This window comes from Heterodontus francisci, chromosome 26 (assembly GCF_036365525.1).
Source record: "Heterodontus francisci isolate sHetFra1 chromosome 26, sHetFra1.hap1, whole genome shotgun sequence".
In the NCBI taxonomy this organism is placed as follows: Eukaryota; Metazoa; Chordata; class Chondrichthyes; order Heterodontiformes; family Heterodontidae; genus Heterodontus; species Heterodontus francisci.
The window spans coordinates 16923029-16941691 of NC_090396.1; the positions used below are offsets into that span (position 1 = coordinate 16923029).

The following is an 18663-nucleotide window of genomic DNA, read 5'->3' on the forward strand; positions in this document are numbered from 1 at the left end:
TCCAAGTCACACACCATCCTGACTTGGAACTATATCACCGTTCCTTCACCGTCGCTGGGTCAAAATCCTGGAACTCCCTTCCTAACAGCACTGTGGGTGTACCATCCTCAAATGGACTGCAGCGGTTCAAGAAGGCAGCTCATCACCACCTTCTCAAGGGCAATTCGGGATGGGCAATAAATGCTGGCATAGCCAGTGACGCCCACATCCCATGAATGAATAAACAAAAAGTAACTGTTTCTCTCTCTCCACAGATGCTGTCAGACCTGCTGAGTATTTCCAGCATTTTCTGTTTTTATTTCAGCTTTCCAACATCCGCAGTATTTTAATTTTGTATTTGCAGTCCGCTTTATTTTTCAGCAGCTCCCACCAAGGCCGGGAGGAGTCGGTGCAGCAGCGCCCTCTGAGGCCGGGAGGAGACGGTGCAGCAGCGCCCTCTGAGGCCGGGAGGAGACGGTGCAGCAGCGCCCTCTGAGGCCGGGAGGAGACGGTGCAGCAGCGCCCTCTGAGGCCGGGAGGAAGTCGGTGCAGCAGCAGCTTCTCTGACGTCGGGGGGGGGGGGGGGGCGGGGGTTGGGGAGGGGAGACGGTGCAGCAGCGCCCGTTGAGGCCGGGAGGAGACGGTGCAGCAGCGCCCGTTGAGGCCGGGAGGAGACGGTGCAGCAGCGCCTTCTCTGGCCGGGAGGTGAAGGTGCAGCAACTAGAAGCACGTGTGAGAAACAGCAGGAAATGTTGTCAGAGTGGGAGACGGAGCCGAAGGGGTTAATGGATGAAAACACACCGGCAACATCTGAGGCAAAATAACAACAATTCAGTATACTTTACCAATAATAAATGATTTTTTCATTTTAATGTTATTAAATTAATATTTTACACTATTCTACCTAATTAGTGTTTAATAATATTTGTACAATTCTATCCCCCCTCAGGTCCTGGGCATTGGGAAAGTCTTATGGGAGAGCGGATCGAGTTCTTGAATGTCCCGCCCCCTCGAAATGTGATTGGCTCTCTGTGCGTGTGTGGCTGTGTGGCTAACCGAGATGTCAATCATCTCATATCGACGGGAGGGTTGTGGGCGAGTGTACTGGTTACGATCTTCTGTAATTGATTGGAGCAGCTGTCAATCAAAACATTGCCGCTTCCGGTGGCGGGGTTTGTCCTTGGGTTGACGAGGGAGCGGGAGCCGGAGCTCCGTGTGCGTGGGAGCCGCGGGCTGGCAATGGTTGGTTATGACCCCCGGGCCGAAGAAGGCAGCCTGTCTTCCACCCAGGTGGCGGTGGCCGGGTCAGTGTCCGGGCTCCTGACCCGAGTGCTCATCAACCCTCTGGATGTCATCAAAATCCGGTTCCAGGTAAAGAGGGGGAATAGCAGCGGGTAAATACCCAGTAATAGTGGGTAACTACAGGGAATCGGGTAAATACCCAGTAATAGTGGGTAACTACAGGGAATCGGTAAATACCCAGTAATAGTGGGTAACTACAGGGAATCGGGTAAATACCCAGTAATAGTGGGTAACTACAGGGAATCGGTAAATACCCAGTAATAGTGGGTAACTACGGGGAATTGGGTAAATACCCAGTAATAGTGGGTAACTACAGGGAATCGGGTAAATACCCAGTAATAGTGGGTAACTACAGGGAATCGGTAAATACCCAGTAATAGTGGGTAACTACAGGGAATCGGGTAAATACCCAGTAATAGTGGGTAACTACAGGGAATCGGTAAATACCCAGTAATAGTGGGTAACTACGGGGAATTGGGTAAATACCCAGTAATAGTGGGTAACTACAGGGAATCGGGTAAATACCCAGTAATAGTGGGTAACTACAGGGAATCGGTAAATACCCAGTAATAGTGGGTAACTACAGGGAATCGGTAAATACCCAGTAATAGTGGGTAACTACGGGGAATTGGGTAAATACCCAGTAATAGTGGGTAACTACAGGGAATCGGGTAAATACCCAGTAATAGTGGGTAACTACAGGGAATCGGTAAATACCCAGTAATAGTGGGTAACTACAGGGAATTGGGTAAATACCCAGTAATAGTGGGTAACTACAGGGAATCGGGTAAATACCCAGTAATAGTGGGTAACTACAGGGAATCGGTAAATACCCAGTAATAGTGGGTAACTACAGGGAATCGGGTAAATACCCAGTAATAGTGGGTAACTACAGGGAATTGGGTAAATACCCAGTAATAGTGGGTAACTACAGGGAATCGGGTAAATACCCAGTAATAGTGGGTAACTACAGGGAATTGGGTAAATACCCAGTAATAGTGGGTAACTACAGGGAATCGGTAAATACCCAGTAATAGTGGGTAACTACAGGGAATCGGGTAAATACCCAGTAATAGTGGGTAACTACAGGGAATCGGTAAATACCCAGTAATAGTGGGTAACTACAGGGAATTGGGTAAATACCCAGTAATAGTGGGTAACTACAGGGAATCGGGTAAATACCCAGTAATAGTGGGTAACTACAGGGAATCGGTAAATACCCAGTAATAGTGGGTAACTACAGGGAATCGGGTAAATACCCAGTAATAGTGGGTAACTACAGGGAATCGGGTAAATACCCAGTAATAGTGGGTAACTACAGGGAATCGGTAAATACCCAGTAATAGTGGGTAACTACAGGGAATCGGGTAAATACCCAGTAATAGTGGGTAACTACAGGGAATCGGGTAAATGCCCAGTAATAGTGGGTAACTACAGGGAATCGGGTAAATGCCCAGTAATCGTGGGTAACTACAGAGAATCGGGTAAATACCCAGTAATCGTGGGTAACTACAGGGAATCGGGTAAATACCCAGTAATCGTGGGTAACTACAGGGAATCGGGTAAATGCCCAGTAATAGTGGGTAACTACAGGGAATCGGGTAAATACCCAGTAATCGTGGGTAACTACAGGGAATCAGGTAAATACCCAGTAATCGTGGGTAACTGCAGGGAATCGGGTAAATACCCAGTAATCGTGGGTAACTACAGGGAATCGGGTAAATACCCAGTAATCGTGGGTAACTACAGGGAATCAGGTAAATACCCAGTAATCGTGGGTAACTACAGGGAATCGGGTAAATACCCAGTAATAGTGGGTAACTACAGGGAATCGGGTAAATACCCAATAATAGTGGGTAACTACAGGGAATCGGGTAAATACCCAATAATAGTGGGTAACTACAGGGAATCGGGTAAATACCCAATAATAGTGGGTAACTACAGGGAATCGGGTAAATACCCAGTAATAGTGGGTAACTGTACAGGGAATCGGGTAAATACCCAGTAATCGTGGGTAACTACAGGGAATCGGTAAACACCCAGTAATAGTGGGTAACTGTACAGGGAATCGGGTAAATACCCAGTAATCGTGGGTAACTACAGGGAATCGGGTAAATACCCAGTAATCGTGGGTAACTACAGGGAATCGGGTAAATACCCAGTAATAGTGGGTAACTGTACAGGGAATTGGGTAAATACCCAGTAATCGTGGGTAACTATAGGGCAGTGGGTAATTATACAGGGTGGTGGGTTAATATTCGGTAATAGTTGCTAATTATACAGGACAGCAAGTAAATACCTGGTTATAATGTGCAACTATACAGGGCACTGGGAAAAGGGAAAAGATGCTGCTAAAGTCATAATGAAAGAGAAGGTAGTTCAGACACTAGATGGACTAAAGATTGTTAAATAGGACGTATCAGAAAGATTAGCTGTCCTTCAAATTGATAAGTCATCAGGACTAGATCAGATGCAATTGGAGAATTGCAAATGTTAAACTGTTGTTCGAAACAGAGTGCAAGGACAAGCCCTTTGGAGTTTCAAAGGGACAGCTGCTGGACCACTGTTATCAATTTGCAGTAAAGATTTGGCCTTCAAAGTCCAATTTCAAAATTTGAGAATGATGTCAAATTGCGAGGTACAGTTAACACAAAGGAAGACTGTGACAAGCTGCAATAAGATAATTGACGAACTGCAATAAGATAGTAATAAATTAACAGAATGGGTGTGTACTTGGTAAATTAAATTCAATATAGGTAAGTGTGAAGTGGCACATTTTGATTGGATGAGTCAGCAGGCCACAAGGAAGCCGTCAAGGGATTGCCCTTGACAGCAAGGCAGCATTTGACCGAGTATGGCATCGAGGAGCCCTAGCAAAATTGAAGTCAATGGGAATCAGGGGGAAAACTCCACTGGTTGGAATCATACCTAGCACAAAGGAAGATGGTTGTGGCTGTTGGAGGTAAATCATCTCAGTCCCAGGACATCACTGCAGGAGTTCCTCAGGGCAGTGTCCTAGGCCCAGCCATCTTCAACTACTTCATCAATGACCTTCCCTCCATCATAAGGTCAGAAATATGGATGTTTGCTGCTGATTGCACAATGTTCAGCACCATTCGTGACCCCTCAGATACTGAAGCAGCCCGTGTCCACATGCAGCAAGACCTGGATAGCATTCAGACTTGGGCTGATAAGTGACAAGTAACATACTTGCCACACAAGTGCCAGGCAATGACCATTTCAAACAAGAGAGAATCTAACCATGTCCCCTTGATGTTCAATGACATTACCATCGCTATCAACCACCTGGGGAGGGGCGGGGGCAGTCACCATTGACCAGAAACTGAACTGGAGTAGCCACATAAATGCTGTGGCTACAAGAGCAGGTCAGAGACTGGGAATTCTGTGGCAAGTAACTTAGCTCCTGACTCCTCAAAGCCTGTCCACCATCTACAAGGCACAAGTCTGGTGTGTGATGGAATACTCTCCACTTGCCTGGACGGGTGCAGCTCCAAAAACTCACAAGAAGCTCGACACCATCCAGGACAAAACAGCCCAGTTGATTAGCACCCCATCCACAAACATTCACTCCCTCCACCACTGACACACAGTAGCAGCAGTGTGTACCATCTACAAGATGCACTGTTGCAACTCACCAAGGTTCTTAGACAGCACCTTCCAAACCGGCACAGTGGTTAGCAGCCTCACAGCTCCAGCGACCCAGGTTCAGTTCTGGGTACTGCCTGTGCGGAGTTTGCAAGTTCTCCCTGTGACCGCGTGGGTTTCCACTGGGTGCTCCGGTTTCCTCCCACCACCAAAAGACTTGCAGGTTGATGGGTAAATTGGCCATTGTAAATTGCCCCTAGTGTAGGTAAGTGGTAGGAGAATGGTGGGGATGTGGTAGAGAATATGGGATTAATGTAGGGTTAGTATAAATTGGTGGTTGTTGGTCGGCACAGACTCGGTGGGTCGAAGGGCCTGTTTCAGTGCTATATCCCTCAATAAATAGATAAATAATAAAAACCCACTATCTCCACCACCTAGAAGGACAAGGGCAGCAGATGCACGGGAACACCACCACTTGCAAGTTCCCCTCCAAGCCACACACCATCCTGACTTGGAACTATATTGCCGTTCCTTCACTGTCGCTGGATCAAAAACCTAAAACTCCCTTCCTAACAGCACTGTTGGTGTCCCAACACCCCAAGGGCTGCAGCGGTTCAAGAAGGCAGCTCACCACCACCTTCTCAAGGGCAATTAGGGTTGGGCAATGAATGGTGACCTAGCCAGCGACGCCCACATAACCCTGAAAGAATATAAAAAAATACTGCTTAGGTAAGAGTCAAATGGAATAGAGCAACAAAGGGGTGTAGGGGTAGTTCTTCACAAATCATTAAAGGTGACATTGCAAGTTAATAAGTTCATTTCCAGAAGAATAGAATTGTAAAGCAGAGATGTCGTGTAAAACCTGTATAGAACCTTGTGTTACGGACAGGCGGAAAGGGGTGTGAGTAGTTCCCACTGAATGGAGTTTGCTACTCCGGCCATCAAAATAGTCTGGAATTTTTAACTTTGTATTTTTCCAGAAATGTTAGGGGATTGTGGTCGATGTAGATTTGAATCTCTGTGGACCTGAGCCAATTTGTCAGGGCTTAGTCTGCATGGGTGTTGCTTTATTGGGGGGGTCTCTCCCACATTGTGTATTGTTAAGGATGTGCGTCCTGGTTTGTCCCTGCAAATTTCCTCAAACTCTCTTAGCAGTGTTGCTAGATCCTGTCTCTGCTGGTCAGTGAGATAGTTAACTATGGTGTCTAGTCTCCTATTTGTGTTTTCCAGTGTTATGGTGAGGGGTGCAATTGAAGTTCTGTGGGTTCTCTTCCTCATCTAGTTCTTCTTCGCTAGGGCTGTCTTCCTCTATTGCTCTTAACTGTTTGGCATGCACTTACAGGTCTATCTGGTTCTCGGCTAGGTCCTGTTTTAACATATTGATGTGGCTTTTTTCTCTCGTCTGGGATATTAATCAAGTAATTCACGTCATTCATCTTTTTTTCTATACTGTATGGGCCACTGAATCTGGCTTTTAGGGGTTTGCCTTCTAATGGTAACAGTACCAGAACCTGGTCCTCTGGTTTGAATTCTCAGACTACAAACTTTCTGTCTGCTTGCCTTTTCATATTTTTAGGTGTTCTTTTGCTACAGCACAGGATTTTAAAAGTTTCTCGTGAAAGGTGGACATGTAATTTAGTAATGATGATTCCTCCTTTTGATCCAGGATTTTTGCTTTACTTTCAGGGGTCCTCCTGCCTCATGTCCAAAAACTAATTCAAATCAGCTGAAACCTGTGGATTTGTTTGGTGAATCTTTAGTAGCAAACAGCAAGAAAGCTATTCCTTTCTCCCAGTCATGGGGGTAATCACAGCAATATGCCCTGATCATGGCTTTCAGGGTTTGATGGTAGCGTTCCAGAGCCCCTTGAGACTCTGGATGGTTTGCTGAAGATTTCAACTGTTCGATACCAAGGCTGTGTCCTGAGTATTCAGGACATGAAATTATTCCCTTGATTGGACTGAATTTCTTTGGGTAAGTTGTTTTGTGTGCAAAATTGGGTCAGCCCCTCAACTACAGCTTTGGCAGTAACTTTCTTTAAGGGTACGGCTTCTGGGAATCGGGTGGCCATATCCGTGATGGTTAAAAGGTATTGATAACTTGCCCTGGTTTTGGGTAGCAGTCCCATGCAATCAATTAGAACTCTACTGAAAGGTTCCTCGAACGCAGGAATGGGGATCATTGGAGCAAGTTTGATTTGTAGGTTGCGCTTTCCCAACAACTTGGCAGGTATGACTGGTCCAACAAAACCAAATCTTCATGAATTTGTGCCCAGTAAAAGTGTTGGCCTATCCAGGCCTGGGACTTTCTGATACCCACGTGCCCAGCCATAGGAATTTCATGGGCAATCCTCAGAATCTGCCTGCGATATTTAGGGTGAACTACAATTTGGTGAACTACTGTCCACTCCTCTTCTGCGGGTTGCTGTGGGGGTATCCACTTCCTCATTAGGATTTTGTTTCTTCAATAACGCTCAGGCAGTTTCTCGGCCTCTGCCTCAGAATAGGCTGTCTACCCTATTGTTTTTACATCGGGGTCTGTCTGCTGGATTTCAGTTAAGGAGGGGCTGTTGTATACCTCCCCTAAATCTCCAAAAAAATGTTTCATGCAGCGAGACTTCTGAGTCATCTGGCTGAATTACTAACTCAGCCTGCTGTGTTAGAGCTTGATTAGCCATGGACCGGGTTACTATGCAGGCAGGAAAGATTCCAGAGACTTCCTCCTGTATTTGTTGTGTCTCCTTGGCCTTATTTGGCTGGTCTGAGACCACTGGAATGGATACTACTTCACCTACAGCCAAATCATTGCCTAGCAGCAGATCTATTCCAACCCCTGGCAGACTATGAATCATCCCTACTGTAACTAATCCAGCTACCAGGTCACAATGCAGGTGGACCCGATACAAGGGCACTAACATGTATCCTCCTTCAATGCCTCTCACCAGAACCTTTGCCTTGAGCAAGCTCTCTGGTAGAAAGGTCATGCCTTCACTGAGCATTAAGGATTGAGTGGCTCCTGTATCTCAGCAGGGCATTGGATTTGCCTGTTTCATTAGAGGGGTATGGGGATCTTTGAAACAAAATCCTGATAACCGTTAGGGATCTTTTCTATTTCTGCCACGTCTAGGCCGGTATTCTTTGAGGGGTCCATTGCTGTGGTTAGGGTCACTGGCTTGCCTGGCTTGTTGCCTGCTTTAGTATCCTTTTCTAGGCCAGCCTTGTGAACGCCCACAAATTTTATGGGTTTCCCTTTTAATTTCCAGCAGTCAGTTTTCACATGCCCTGCTTTACTGCAATAGGAACACACAGGTCTATGGAAAACATTCCTGCCCTCTGCATTTTCTTTCCTTACTGATGGAGGGCTTCTTGCATTCTCACTTTTGCTTTCCTTTTCACTAGCACACCATGTTGTTTCTCTATTATCCTACTTTTTGTCCTTCCCAAACCTCTGTGGATTGTTAAGGAAGGGTTTCCCCTGATAAAAGGATTTGAGTAAGCTCATAATCGTCTGCCCTCTCAGCTGCTTCTCTTACCCTTGTAATTCTTTGCTCTTCAATATGAGTCTTTATGTTAAGGGGAATGCTATTCTTAAACTCTTCAGGCAAAATCACTTCTCTCAAATTTTCATATGAGGTCTAGCTTGAGAGATCGGATCCAGCGATCAAACGCCATGTTTTAAATTCATTCAAATTCAGTATAGGTTTGAGTAGGTTTTTTTCCTAGCATTTCAAAACTGTTGCCGATAGGCATCAGAAACTAACTCATATGCATTTAATATAGCAGCTTTAATCTGTTTATAATCAAGGGAGCTTTCCTTTGATAACATGGACTGAGCTGTGCGAGCTCTGCCCACCAATTTGCTTTATAAGAGGAGGGTCCAATATTCTTTCGGCTGTTTTAGCCTGGTAGTTATTTTCTCAAAGGGGATAAAATAGGGCTTGACCTCTTGCTTACTGAATTCTGGAACCAATCGTAAGTGTCTCGATACATCAAAGTTTTGTTCCGAATTGGGGATTAGGTTTGAGTGGCTGGTGGCACTTTCATCTTACACTTGTGGCCTTTCTAACTCAGCCTTTCTTTCTGCTTCCTCTTTCCTCTGCAATTATATTTCCCTCTCTTTTCAACTGAAACTCTCTTTTCTTTTGAAGCTGAAATTCTTTCCTCTCCTTTTTCAATTCCAATTTTTGCACTGCAAAGTCCCTTTCCATTTGAATCTTAGCTAGTGTAATTTTATCCTTTTAGCTTCTATGCCTGTTTCTTCAGATTCAGGAGCAAGGTTAATATGGATAGCTAAATTCTTCCCTATTTCAGGTTTCTTTGTTTTTTGTTTGAAAGTGACTCCCACCTAGGCAGCTCGGGTTTTTAAATCTTCAATACTTAATTTATTTGACTTATCATGGGATATGTCTCTCTGCTCGGCAAACTCTTCAACATTAAATGTGGCCATATCTTTTGTTTCTAGCACTATAGAGAAGTAAAGAGTGATATGGGGAAAACCTGCTTGTTCAATTTTCCACAGTTTGAGGTCAATTTTCCTCCTGTTTCCAAATCTCTCATTTAATCTGATTGTTTAGATTCTCAGCTTCGAGCCCCCAATTTGTTACGGGCAAGTGGAAAAGAGTGTGGGTGGTTCCCACTCGTCACCTCTCAGCTGACCACAATCATGTTTTGTTAAAACTGGTGAGTTAGTCCCTGTGTGTCAAAGAAACAGACAAATGATAGATTTGCTCATAGATTTTTAAAAAAGAACTATTTTTACACAATTCCTGAAATGTTCGCAACCTCACTCACACACACCAGAATAGATAGATAAAGGGAAAAGGGTAGAATGTAGTTCAAAGTGAGGTAGGTGTTTGTAGTTTACGGTAAACTGGTTGAATCTTCGAAGTCTCTTTTAAAGGTGTAGGCCTGGGTGTTTGTAATCTTGAACTTGTTGAGGTGTTGTAGATTTCGGGTGGTTAAGACATCACACTGGAGGTGGTGGTCACTTTCAGTTCTTGGCTGCAGAAAGTTGAAGTGTAGAATTAGCAGCAGAGCTTCTTGTTGCTTGGCTGGATCTCTTTCCACAGCCTCTGGCTGCACTGTTTTCCGAAAGTGCTGAGCTGATCTCCGCGCTCTCTCCAGAGGGCTACCTTTCAAGTTCAAAATCCATCACATTAGAATTTCTGCTAGTTGACACATGGTCTTCTTACCTGGCATGACCGCACAATGGTCCAGGATGTGGAATCCATGGCTGTCTATTGATGTCTGGATGAGGACCATTCTGTTATGATGTGACTACTTCACACCTATTCATTTTTGGTTTGGGCTGTGAGTCCGTCTGTCTCCAGAACCCTTTCTTAATTAATTCATGCAGCTAGAAGTCATCAATATGTAATGGTGCTCCTTTCAATTTCAATGGGCTTTTCCCAGAGCTATTTCAGATAAGATTAATGAGTTCCATCGTTGCAGACAAGTTTGTAGATTCCCAGTATAGGAGGGGCACATGACCGCTACTCCATTTTGACTGAGGTACCAGTGTCCTGGTTCTTGTGGTTTTGTTTAATGGTTGACTTTTTAAATTCATAATTCTTGCATTTCATTGTCATCATGGCTCCTTCCGTGCATGACACTCGGTTAGATGACACTTGGATTACTGTGAACAGTTCTGGTCTACATATTACGAAAAGGATGTGTTATGGCCACATGGTGCGATGTGGGTGGTTCCTACTGTTCAACCCTCCAGCTGACCGCAGCAAGTGTTTTACTATTAAGGTATAAACTCCTCGGGGTTTTATTTTTCAAATAAACAGGCAGCAGCAGGTTTTCTTGTAGGTTTAAAAAAACCCAGAAAAATCAATTGGTTATTGATTATACACCTTATCCTGAAATTGTCACAACGCATCCACTCGCGCATTTGCTCGACTGCATGTGCACGCGTACACACACACACACACACACACACACACGAGACAGACAGATAGAGAGGGGAGAAAAGGAAAGTGGGGGGGGAGGAATTCACGATAAGCTTGTTGAATTCTCTTGGAAATTGGGTGCAGGCCTGAGTTGATTGTAGATTTCTCTCGATTGAAAACTCAGTTGAAGATGGTGGATCACTTCTAGGTCACTGCTGTCTAATATAGATGTAGAATTTTACAGCAGGACGTGTACCTTCTCACTTGCTGGAAAACAAGCTGCTAGATGTTTCTTTGTCTTCTCTCTCTTCCTCGCTGGTCTGCTTTTAAGGTAAAGCTGTGTTACTTCTCACTTTCTGGTAGGAGACCATCGTGATCAAACAATGGCCCAGGATGTGGCTACTTCACACCTCCTATGTTTCAGAAGAAGCCATTCAATTCTGGAATGTTTTAGGATGCGGTGTAATTGACACCTCTTAGCTTTGAAGATTTGTCCTTTGACCTTGTCAGACAGTTTGAACACATAAAGGCCAATCCCTTTTTTCTTCGGTGGCCATTTTGGACCATTGTTCACTTTTTAAAAGTTCAGTTTTAAAAGACGAAGTTAGTTTTTCATAACTCTTTAAAGTTAGTTCATAATTTGTATCGTTGTATTTCCGGTGTGTGTGACAGGTGCAAAAAAAGATTCACGAGGATGACATCAGAACTGTGATGCTATGCCTGTCGGGAAAGGTTGAAGAGGCTGGGATGACTTTTCCTCTAGAAAAGAGAAGTCTGAGGGGTGACTTGATAGAAGCCTTTAAAATTCTGAAAGGATTTGCAGGGAGCCAGCATGTGTACGATGGGCTGAATGGCCACTTTCTGTGCTGTAACTGTTCTATGATTATATGACTGGGTAAATGTAGAGAAAATATATCCCCAGGTGGGGGGAGTCCAGAACTAGAGGTCACATATATAAGGTAGTCACTAATAAATCCAATAGGGAATAGTGGGAAAACTGCTTTAGAATGTGGTTAGAATGTGGAACTTGCTACCACAGGAATGGTTCAGGCAAATAGCATAGATGCATTTAAGGGGAGACGAGCTAAACACAGGGGGGAAAAAAGGAATTGAAAGAGATGCTGTAGTCCTTGGGGTGAAGGTACACCAACATTAGGGAGTTCCAGGATTTTGACCCAGTGACAGTGAAGGAACAGCGATTATGGTTTCATGTCAGGATGGTGTGTGGCTTGGACGGAAACTTGCAAGTGGTGGTGTTCCCATGCATCTGCTGACCCTTGTCCTTCCAGGGGGTAGAGGTCAGAAGTTTGGAAGGTGCTGTCGAAGGAGCCTTGGTGCTTTGCTGCAGTGCATCTTTAGATGGTACACACTGCTGCCACTGTGCATCGGTGTTGAAGGTGGTGGATTGGGTGCCAATCAAGCGGGCTGCTTTGTCCTGGATGGTGTCGAGCTTCTTGTGTGTTGTTGGAGCTGCACCCATCCAGGCAAGTGGAGGGTATTCCATCACACTCCTGACTTATGCCTTGTTGATGAATGGACAGGCTTTGGGGAGTCAGGAAGTGAGTTATTCGATGCAAAATTCCTAGCCTCTGACCTGCTCTTGTAGCCACAGTATTTATGTGGCTGGTCCAGTTCAGTTTCTGGTCAGTGGTAACCCCCAGGAGGTTGATAGTGGGGGATTCAGCGATGGTAATGCCATTGAATGTCAAAGGGAGATGGTTGGATTCTCTCTTGTTTGAGATGGTCATTGCCTGGCACTTGTGTGGCGTGAATATTACTTGCCACTTATCAGCTCAAGCCTGGACATTGTCCAGGTCTTGCTGCATCTGGACATGGGCTACTTCAGTATCTGAAGAGTTGCGATTGGTGCTGAACATTGTGCAATCATCAGTAAACATCCCCACTTCTGACCTTATAATGGAAGGAAGGTCTTTGAAGCAGCTGAAGATGGTTGGGCCAAGGACACGACCCTGAAGACCTCCTGCAGTGATGTCCTGGGACTGAGATGATTTGACCGCCAACAACCGCAACCATCTTCCTTTGTGCTAGGTATGACTCCAACCAGCGGAGAGTTTTCCCCTCATTCCCATTGACTCCAGTATTGCTAGGGCTCCTTGATGTCATACTTAGTCAAATACTGCCTTGATGTCAAGGGCAGCCACTCTCTGGAGTTCAGCTGTTTTGTCCATGTTTGGACCAAAGCTGTAATGAGGTCAGGAGCTGAGTGGCCCTGGTGGAACCCAAATTGAGCTTCAGTGAGCAGGTGATTGCTAAGCAAGTGCTGCTTGGTAGCACTGTTGACAACCCCTTCCGTCACTTTGCTGATGATCGGGAGTAGACTGATAGGGCGGTAATGGGCCGAGTTGGATTTGTCCTGCTTTTTGTGGACAGGACATACCTGGGCAATTTTCTACATTGCCAGATAGATGCCAGTGTTGTAGCTATACTGGAACAGCTTGGCTAGGGGCGCGGCAAGTTCTGGAGCACAGGTCTTCAGTACATTTGACGGAATGTCATTAGGGCCCATAGCCTTTGCAGTATCCAGAGCCTTAATGAGTAAATACCCGGTGCAGCCATTATATGTATTGCTAGAGAGAGTGTGTCTGTATGTGAGTCTGTGTGTGTGTCCAAGTAGAAACACAAAAAGGGTAAATACCCAGAGTGACAGGTATATACATGCACCCACTAATACTAGGTCTGTATACTCAAGATTGGGCAAATATATCCACAGAACCAGACAGGAGAGAATTCACAGGGCAAGTACAGAGCCACTCGGGTACAGGATGTGTGTGAATATACCAATTGTGGGCGGCCCAGGTTTCATTGTGTAATATTGGTTATGTGTATATTTTGCCCCATAGCGGAATCAGTGATGTATATAATCCATATCGTAAACTGGCTGTGTATACGCACACCGTCTTTTGGACTGTACACCGGTACATATTCACACCCTCTATTAGACACAGGTAATAGTGTACCTCAGCGTTTTAGGGTTTATGATGTGTGTGACGTGAATCTCTGCAGTGTGGACCAGGTAAAGTTTAGCCAGGATTGAATTTGGCTGATGGAATTCATGGAAATGAGTTTGCCATTTTCAGTGCAGGGATTGAATCTGCCATGGATCACGGGGTGATACTCTCTCCGGAGATTTGGAAACCATCCTGAAGTGGATCACTGCATTTTCCTTCAACCATCCGCCCAAATCTTGTGTGGCCGCTAATTTCAGGGCTATTCTCATTTCTGTTGCTCTGATTTTGTTTTTCAGCTTCAAATCGAGCGTTTGTCACTGTTGGAGCCGGCGGCCAAATATCACGGCATTCTACAGGCAACCAGCACAATATTCCGAGAGGAGGGTTTGCGGGCATTCTGGAAAGGCCATGTTCCAGCACAGCTACTCTCCATCTCTTATGGAGCTGTTCAGGTGCGATACAAGTTTCGATTTCTCTCCGTGAACCCTTTAAGAGCATCTTAACATGTGGCAAAGTATCACTTTTCTTACTTGGTGTTATTTTTAAATTTAGTTTATGTGTGAATGTTTGTGCTTATTGAGCTGAGGCATGAGAGTACTGGAGAATGGAATGGGGTCCTGGTAGTGTAGTGGTTCTATTACTGGACTAGTTATTGAGAGAATGGGCATTTTAATCCCACCAAGGCAGTTTTAGATCGATAGATTCTTAAGCTCTAAAATGTTTCTATTTATTGGAAAACTCTCCAGAGGTTCAGTGGTAATCCTCTCACTTCTGAGTAAGGAGGTCATTGGTCCCAAGCCCACTCCAGACCCTGAACACGTTCTCCAGAGTAACACTTCAGTGCAGTACTGAGGGGGTGCCAATGTTTTCAAATGAGACGTTAAACAGAGACACTGTTTGCCCTCTCGGGTGTACATAAAAGATCCCGTGACGCTATTTGAAGAAGAGCATGGGAGTTGTTTCCGCGTGTCCGGGCCACTTTTTATCCTTCAATCAATATTACTAAAAACAGAGTATCTGGTCATTACCACATTGCTGATTGTAGGAGTTTGCTGTGTGCAAATTGGCTGCTGCCTTTCCTACAATGCAATGATGACTACAGTTCAATTGGCATTTGCTGTAAAGCACTAGGTTGAAATGCAAGTTCTTTCCATTTGTATTATTCTTGTTGCCAGGTGGCTAATTAACTCCAGTATTTTTTTCTTCGTCTTCCAGTTTGTGAGTTTTGAGTTTCTAACAAAGTTTGTCCACAATGCCATGATGTATGACTCGAGGAATCCCTTTATGCACTTTGTGTGCGGGGGCCTGGCGGCATGTTCGGCCACGGTCACTGTGCAGCCACTCGACACGCTTCGCACCAGATTTGTGGCGCAGGGAGAACCCAAGGTGAGGATGTGGGGGTTGGTGTGTGGTGACTGAGGGGCGGGGGGAATTGCGATGGTAAGCGGGAAGTAAAAGGCAATAAAACACAGGCATCCCTAGAATCCTAGCAAGGTTACAGCACAGAAGGAGGCTATTCCACCCTTCAGGTCCATGCTGCTTCTCTAAGAGCAACTCAGCTATTCCCACTTCCCGCCCTTTCCCCGTAGGTCTCAAAATCTTTTCTCTGGGTAATTATCCAATTCCCTCCTGAAAGCCCCAATTAAATCTGACTGCACCCCACACTCAGACAGTACGTTCCAGATCCTAACCACTCACTGCGTCCTCCTGTCACCTTTGGTTCTTTTGCCACTCACCTTAAATCGGTGTCCTCTGGTTCTCAAGCCTTTTGCCAATGGGAACAGTTTCTCCCTTTCTAATCTGTCCAGATCCTTCATGATTTTGAACATCTCTATCAAATCTCCTCTCAATCTTCCCTTCTCTAAGGAGAACAGCCCCAGTTTCTCCAAGCTATCCTCATAACTGAAGTCCCTCATCCCTGGAACCATTCTCATAAATATTTTCTGAATCCTTTCTAAAGCCTTCACATCCTTCCTAAAGTGTGATGCTCAGAATTGGGCACAATACTCAGTGTGGCTGACCCAGTGTTTTATAAAGGTTCACCATAGCTTCCTTGCTTTTGTATTCCATGCCTCTATTTATAAAGCCCAGGATTCCGTATGCTTTATTAACCACTTTCTCAACCTGTCCTGTCACCTTCAATAATTTGTGCATGTACATCCCCAGGTCCCCTTGCTCCTGCACCTCCTTTAGAATTGTACCCTTTATTTTATATTGCATCTCCTTGTACTTCCTACCAAAATGTGTCACTTCATGCTTCTCTGCATTAAATTTCATCTGCCATGTGTCTGCCCATTCCACCAGCCTGTTTATGTCCTCTTGAAGACCAACACTATCCTCCTCACAGTTCACAATACTTCCAAGTTTTGTGTCATCGGCAAATTTTGAAATTGTGCCCTGCACACCCAAGTCTAGGTCATTAATAAAGAACAAGACAAACAGTGGTCCTAGTACCAACCGCTGGGGAACCTCATATACCTTCTTCCAGTCTGAAAACAACTGTTTCCCATTCCTGTCTGTTTCCTGTCACTCAACCAACTTTGTGCCCGTACTGCCACTGTCCCAAAGCTGGGCTTTGACTTTGCTGACAAGCCTGTTAAGTGGCACTTCAATGAACGCCTTTTGGAAATCCACATACATCGCATCAACTGCATTGCCCTCATCAGCCATCTGTTACCTCATCAAAAAATTCAATCAACAACTACTTATATTTATATAGCGCCTTTAATGTAATAAAACGGTCTAAGGTGCTTCTCTGGAGCAAGATAAAATAAAATATGACACTGCGCCACATGTGATATTAGGTTAGATGATCAAAGGTTTGGTGAAAGAGGTAGGTTTTAACAAGTCTCTTAAAGGTGGTAAGTGAGGAAGCGGCACGGGGAGGTGTAGGGAGGGAATTCCAGTGCTTAGGGCCTAAGCATCCAAAGGCATGGCCACCATTGGGGGAGCGCTTTAAAATTGGGGATGCTCGAGGCCAGAATTAGGGGAGTGCATTTATCTGAGGTTTGTGGGGTTGGAGGAGATTAAAGAGATGGGGAGGGGGGTGCGAGGCCATGGAGGGATTTGAAAATAGATGAGAATTTTAAAATTAGATGTCACTTGACTGGGAGCGAGCATAGGTCAGCGAGCACAGGGGTGATAGGGGAATGAGACTTGGTGCGAGTTAAGACACGGGCAGCAGAGTTTTGGATGATTTCAAGTTTAAGGAGGGCAGAACTTGGGAGACCAGCCAGGGGTGTGTTGGAATAGACAAGTCTAGAGGTAACAGAGGTATGAATGAGGGTTTCAGCAGCAGATGAGCCAAGAGAGGGTTGAAGTCCGAAGATGTGTAGGTGGAAATAGGCAGTCTTAGTGCAAATATGTGGTCAGAAGCTTTTCTTGGGGTCAAAGGTGACACAAGCTTTGCGAACAGACTGGTTTAATCTCAGACTGTTGCCAGGGAGAGGGATGGAGTCTATAGTTGGGCAATGGAGTTTGGATCAGGGGCCAAAAACGATGGCTTCCGTCTTCCCAATATTTAAGTAGAGGAAATTTCTGCTCATTCAGTACTGGATGTCAGATAGTCAGTCTGATAATTTAGCAACAGTGGAGGAATCGAGAGGTGGTGAGGTAGAGCTGAGTATCGTCTGCATACATGTGAAAACTAATACTCTGCTTTCAGATGTCTGAGGGGCAGCTTGTAGATGAGAAATAGGAGGGGCCAAGGTTAGATCCTTGGGACTCACCAGAGGTAATGGTGCGGGAGCAGGGAGTGAAGCCATTGCTTATGATAACTTTGGATACAATTTAGTTAAAAATTAAATCAGAAGAGAGCAGTCCCAGCCAGGTGGATAGCAATGGAGAGGCATTAGAGGAGGATGGTATGGTCAGCCTGTGTCAAAGGTTGCAGATTGGTCGAGAAGGAAGAGGAGGGAAAGTTTGCCTTTGTCACAGTTACGTTGGATATTATTTATGACTTTGATAAGAGCTGTTTCGGTACTGCGGCGGGGCAAAAACCTGATTGGAGGGATTCAAACAAGGAATTCTGCGAAAGGCGGGCAAGGATTTGGGAGGTGACTACACATTCAAGGACTTTGGAGAGGAAACTGAGGTTGGAAATGGGATGGTAGTTTGTAAGGACAGGGAGGTCAAGGGTGGGTCTTTTGAGGAAAGGGTTGATGATGACAAATTTAAAGGAGCGATGGGCAATACCTGAAGAGAGAGAACCATTTACATAATCAGCTAACGTGGGAACCAGGAGGGGAAGTTGTGTGGTTAGAAGTTGAGTTGGAATAGGGTCAAGGGAACATGAGGTGGGTCTCATGGACAAATGAGCTCAGAGCAGGCAAGATGGGAGATAGAGAAACTAGAGAAAGAAGAGAGTTCAGGGCTTGGGCAGGGGGAGTGTTAGAGGCACTTGGGCTCGGTGGGCTAGTGGAGGTGAGGAACACAGCAGAGGCAGTTAGTTGGATGGTCTCAATCTTAGTGACAAAGAAGTCCATGAGCTCTTTTCACTTAGTTTTGAAGTTAAGTCAAGTTAGTTAAACAACAAAAAGGCAAAATACTGTGGATGCTGGAAATCTGAAATAAAAACAAGAAATGCTGGAAATACTCAGCAGGTCTGGCAGCATCTGTGGAAAGAGAAGCAGAGTTAACGTTTCAGGTCAGTGACTCTTCTGACCTTGCAGGTCTCTGACCTGAAACATTAACTCTGCTTCTCTCTGCACAAATGCTGCCAGACCTGCTGAGTATTACCAGCATTTCTTGTTTTTATTTCAGTTAAACAACATTTGCCCTTAACCAATACATGTTGGCTTTCCTTAATCAATAATACACATTTGTCAAGTAAGTATCAATTTGGTCCCAGATTATTGTTTCTAAAATCTTTCCCACCACTGAGGTTAAACTGACTGACCTGTAGGTGCTGACTTA

At 45.1% G+C, this 18663-nt stretch overlaps 1 protein-coding gene across 1 annotated transcript in view; it reads left to right on the plus strand.

The window, feature by feature from the left end:
- Window positions 1-1132: 1132 nt before the first annotated feature.
- Window positions 1133-18663, plus strand: part of slc25a19 (solute carrier family 25 member 19) — a 37367-nt gene continuing 19836 nt past the window's right edge. Inside the window, exons 1-3 of the mRNA XM_068057856.1 lie at window positions 1133-1350; window positions 14046-14201; window positions 14965-15135. Coding sequence (XP_067913957.1) covers window positions 1219-1350; window positions 14046-14201; window positions 14965-15135 — 459 coding nt within the window. The 5' untranslated portion in view covers window positions 1133-1218. The remainder of the gene's footprint in view (window positions 1351-14045; window positions 14202-14964; window positions 15136-18663) is intronic.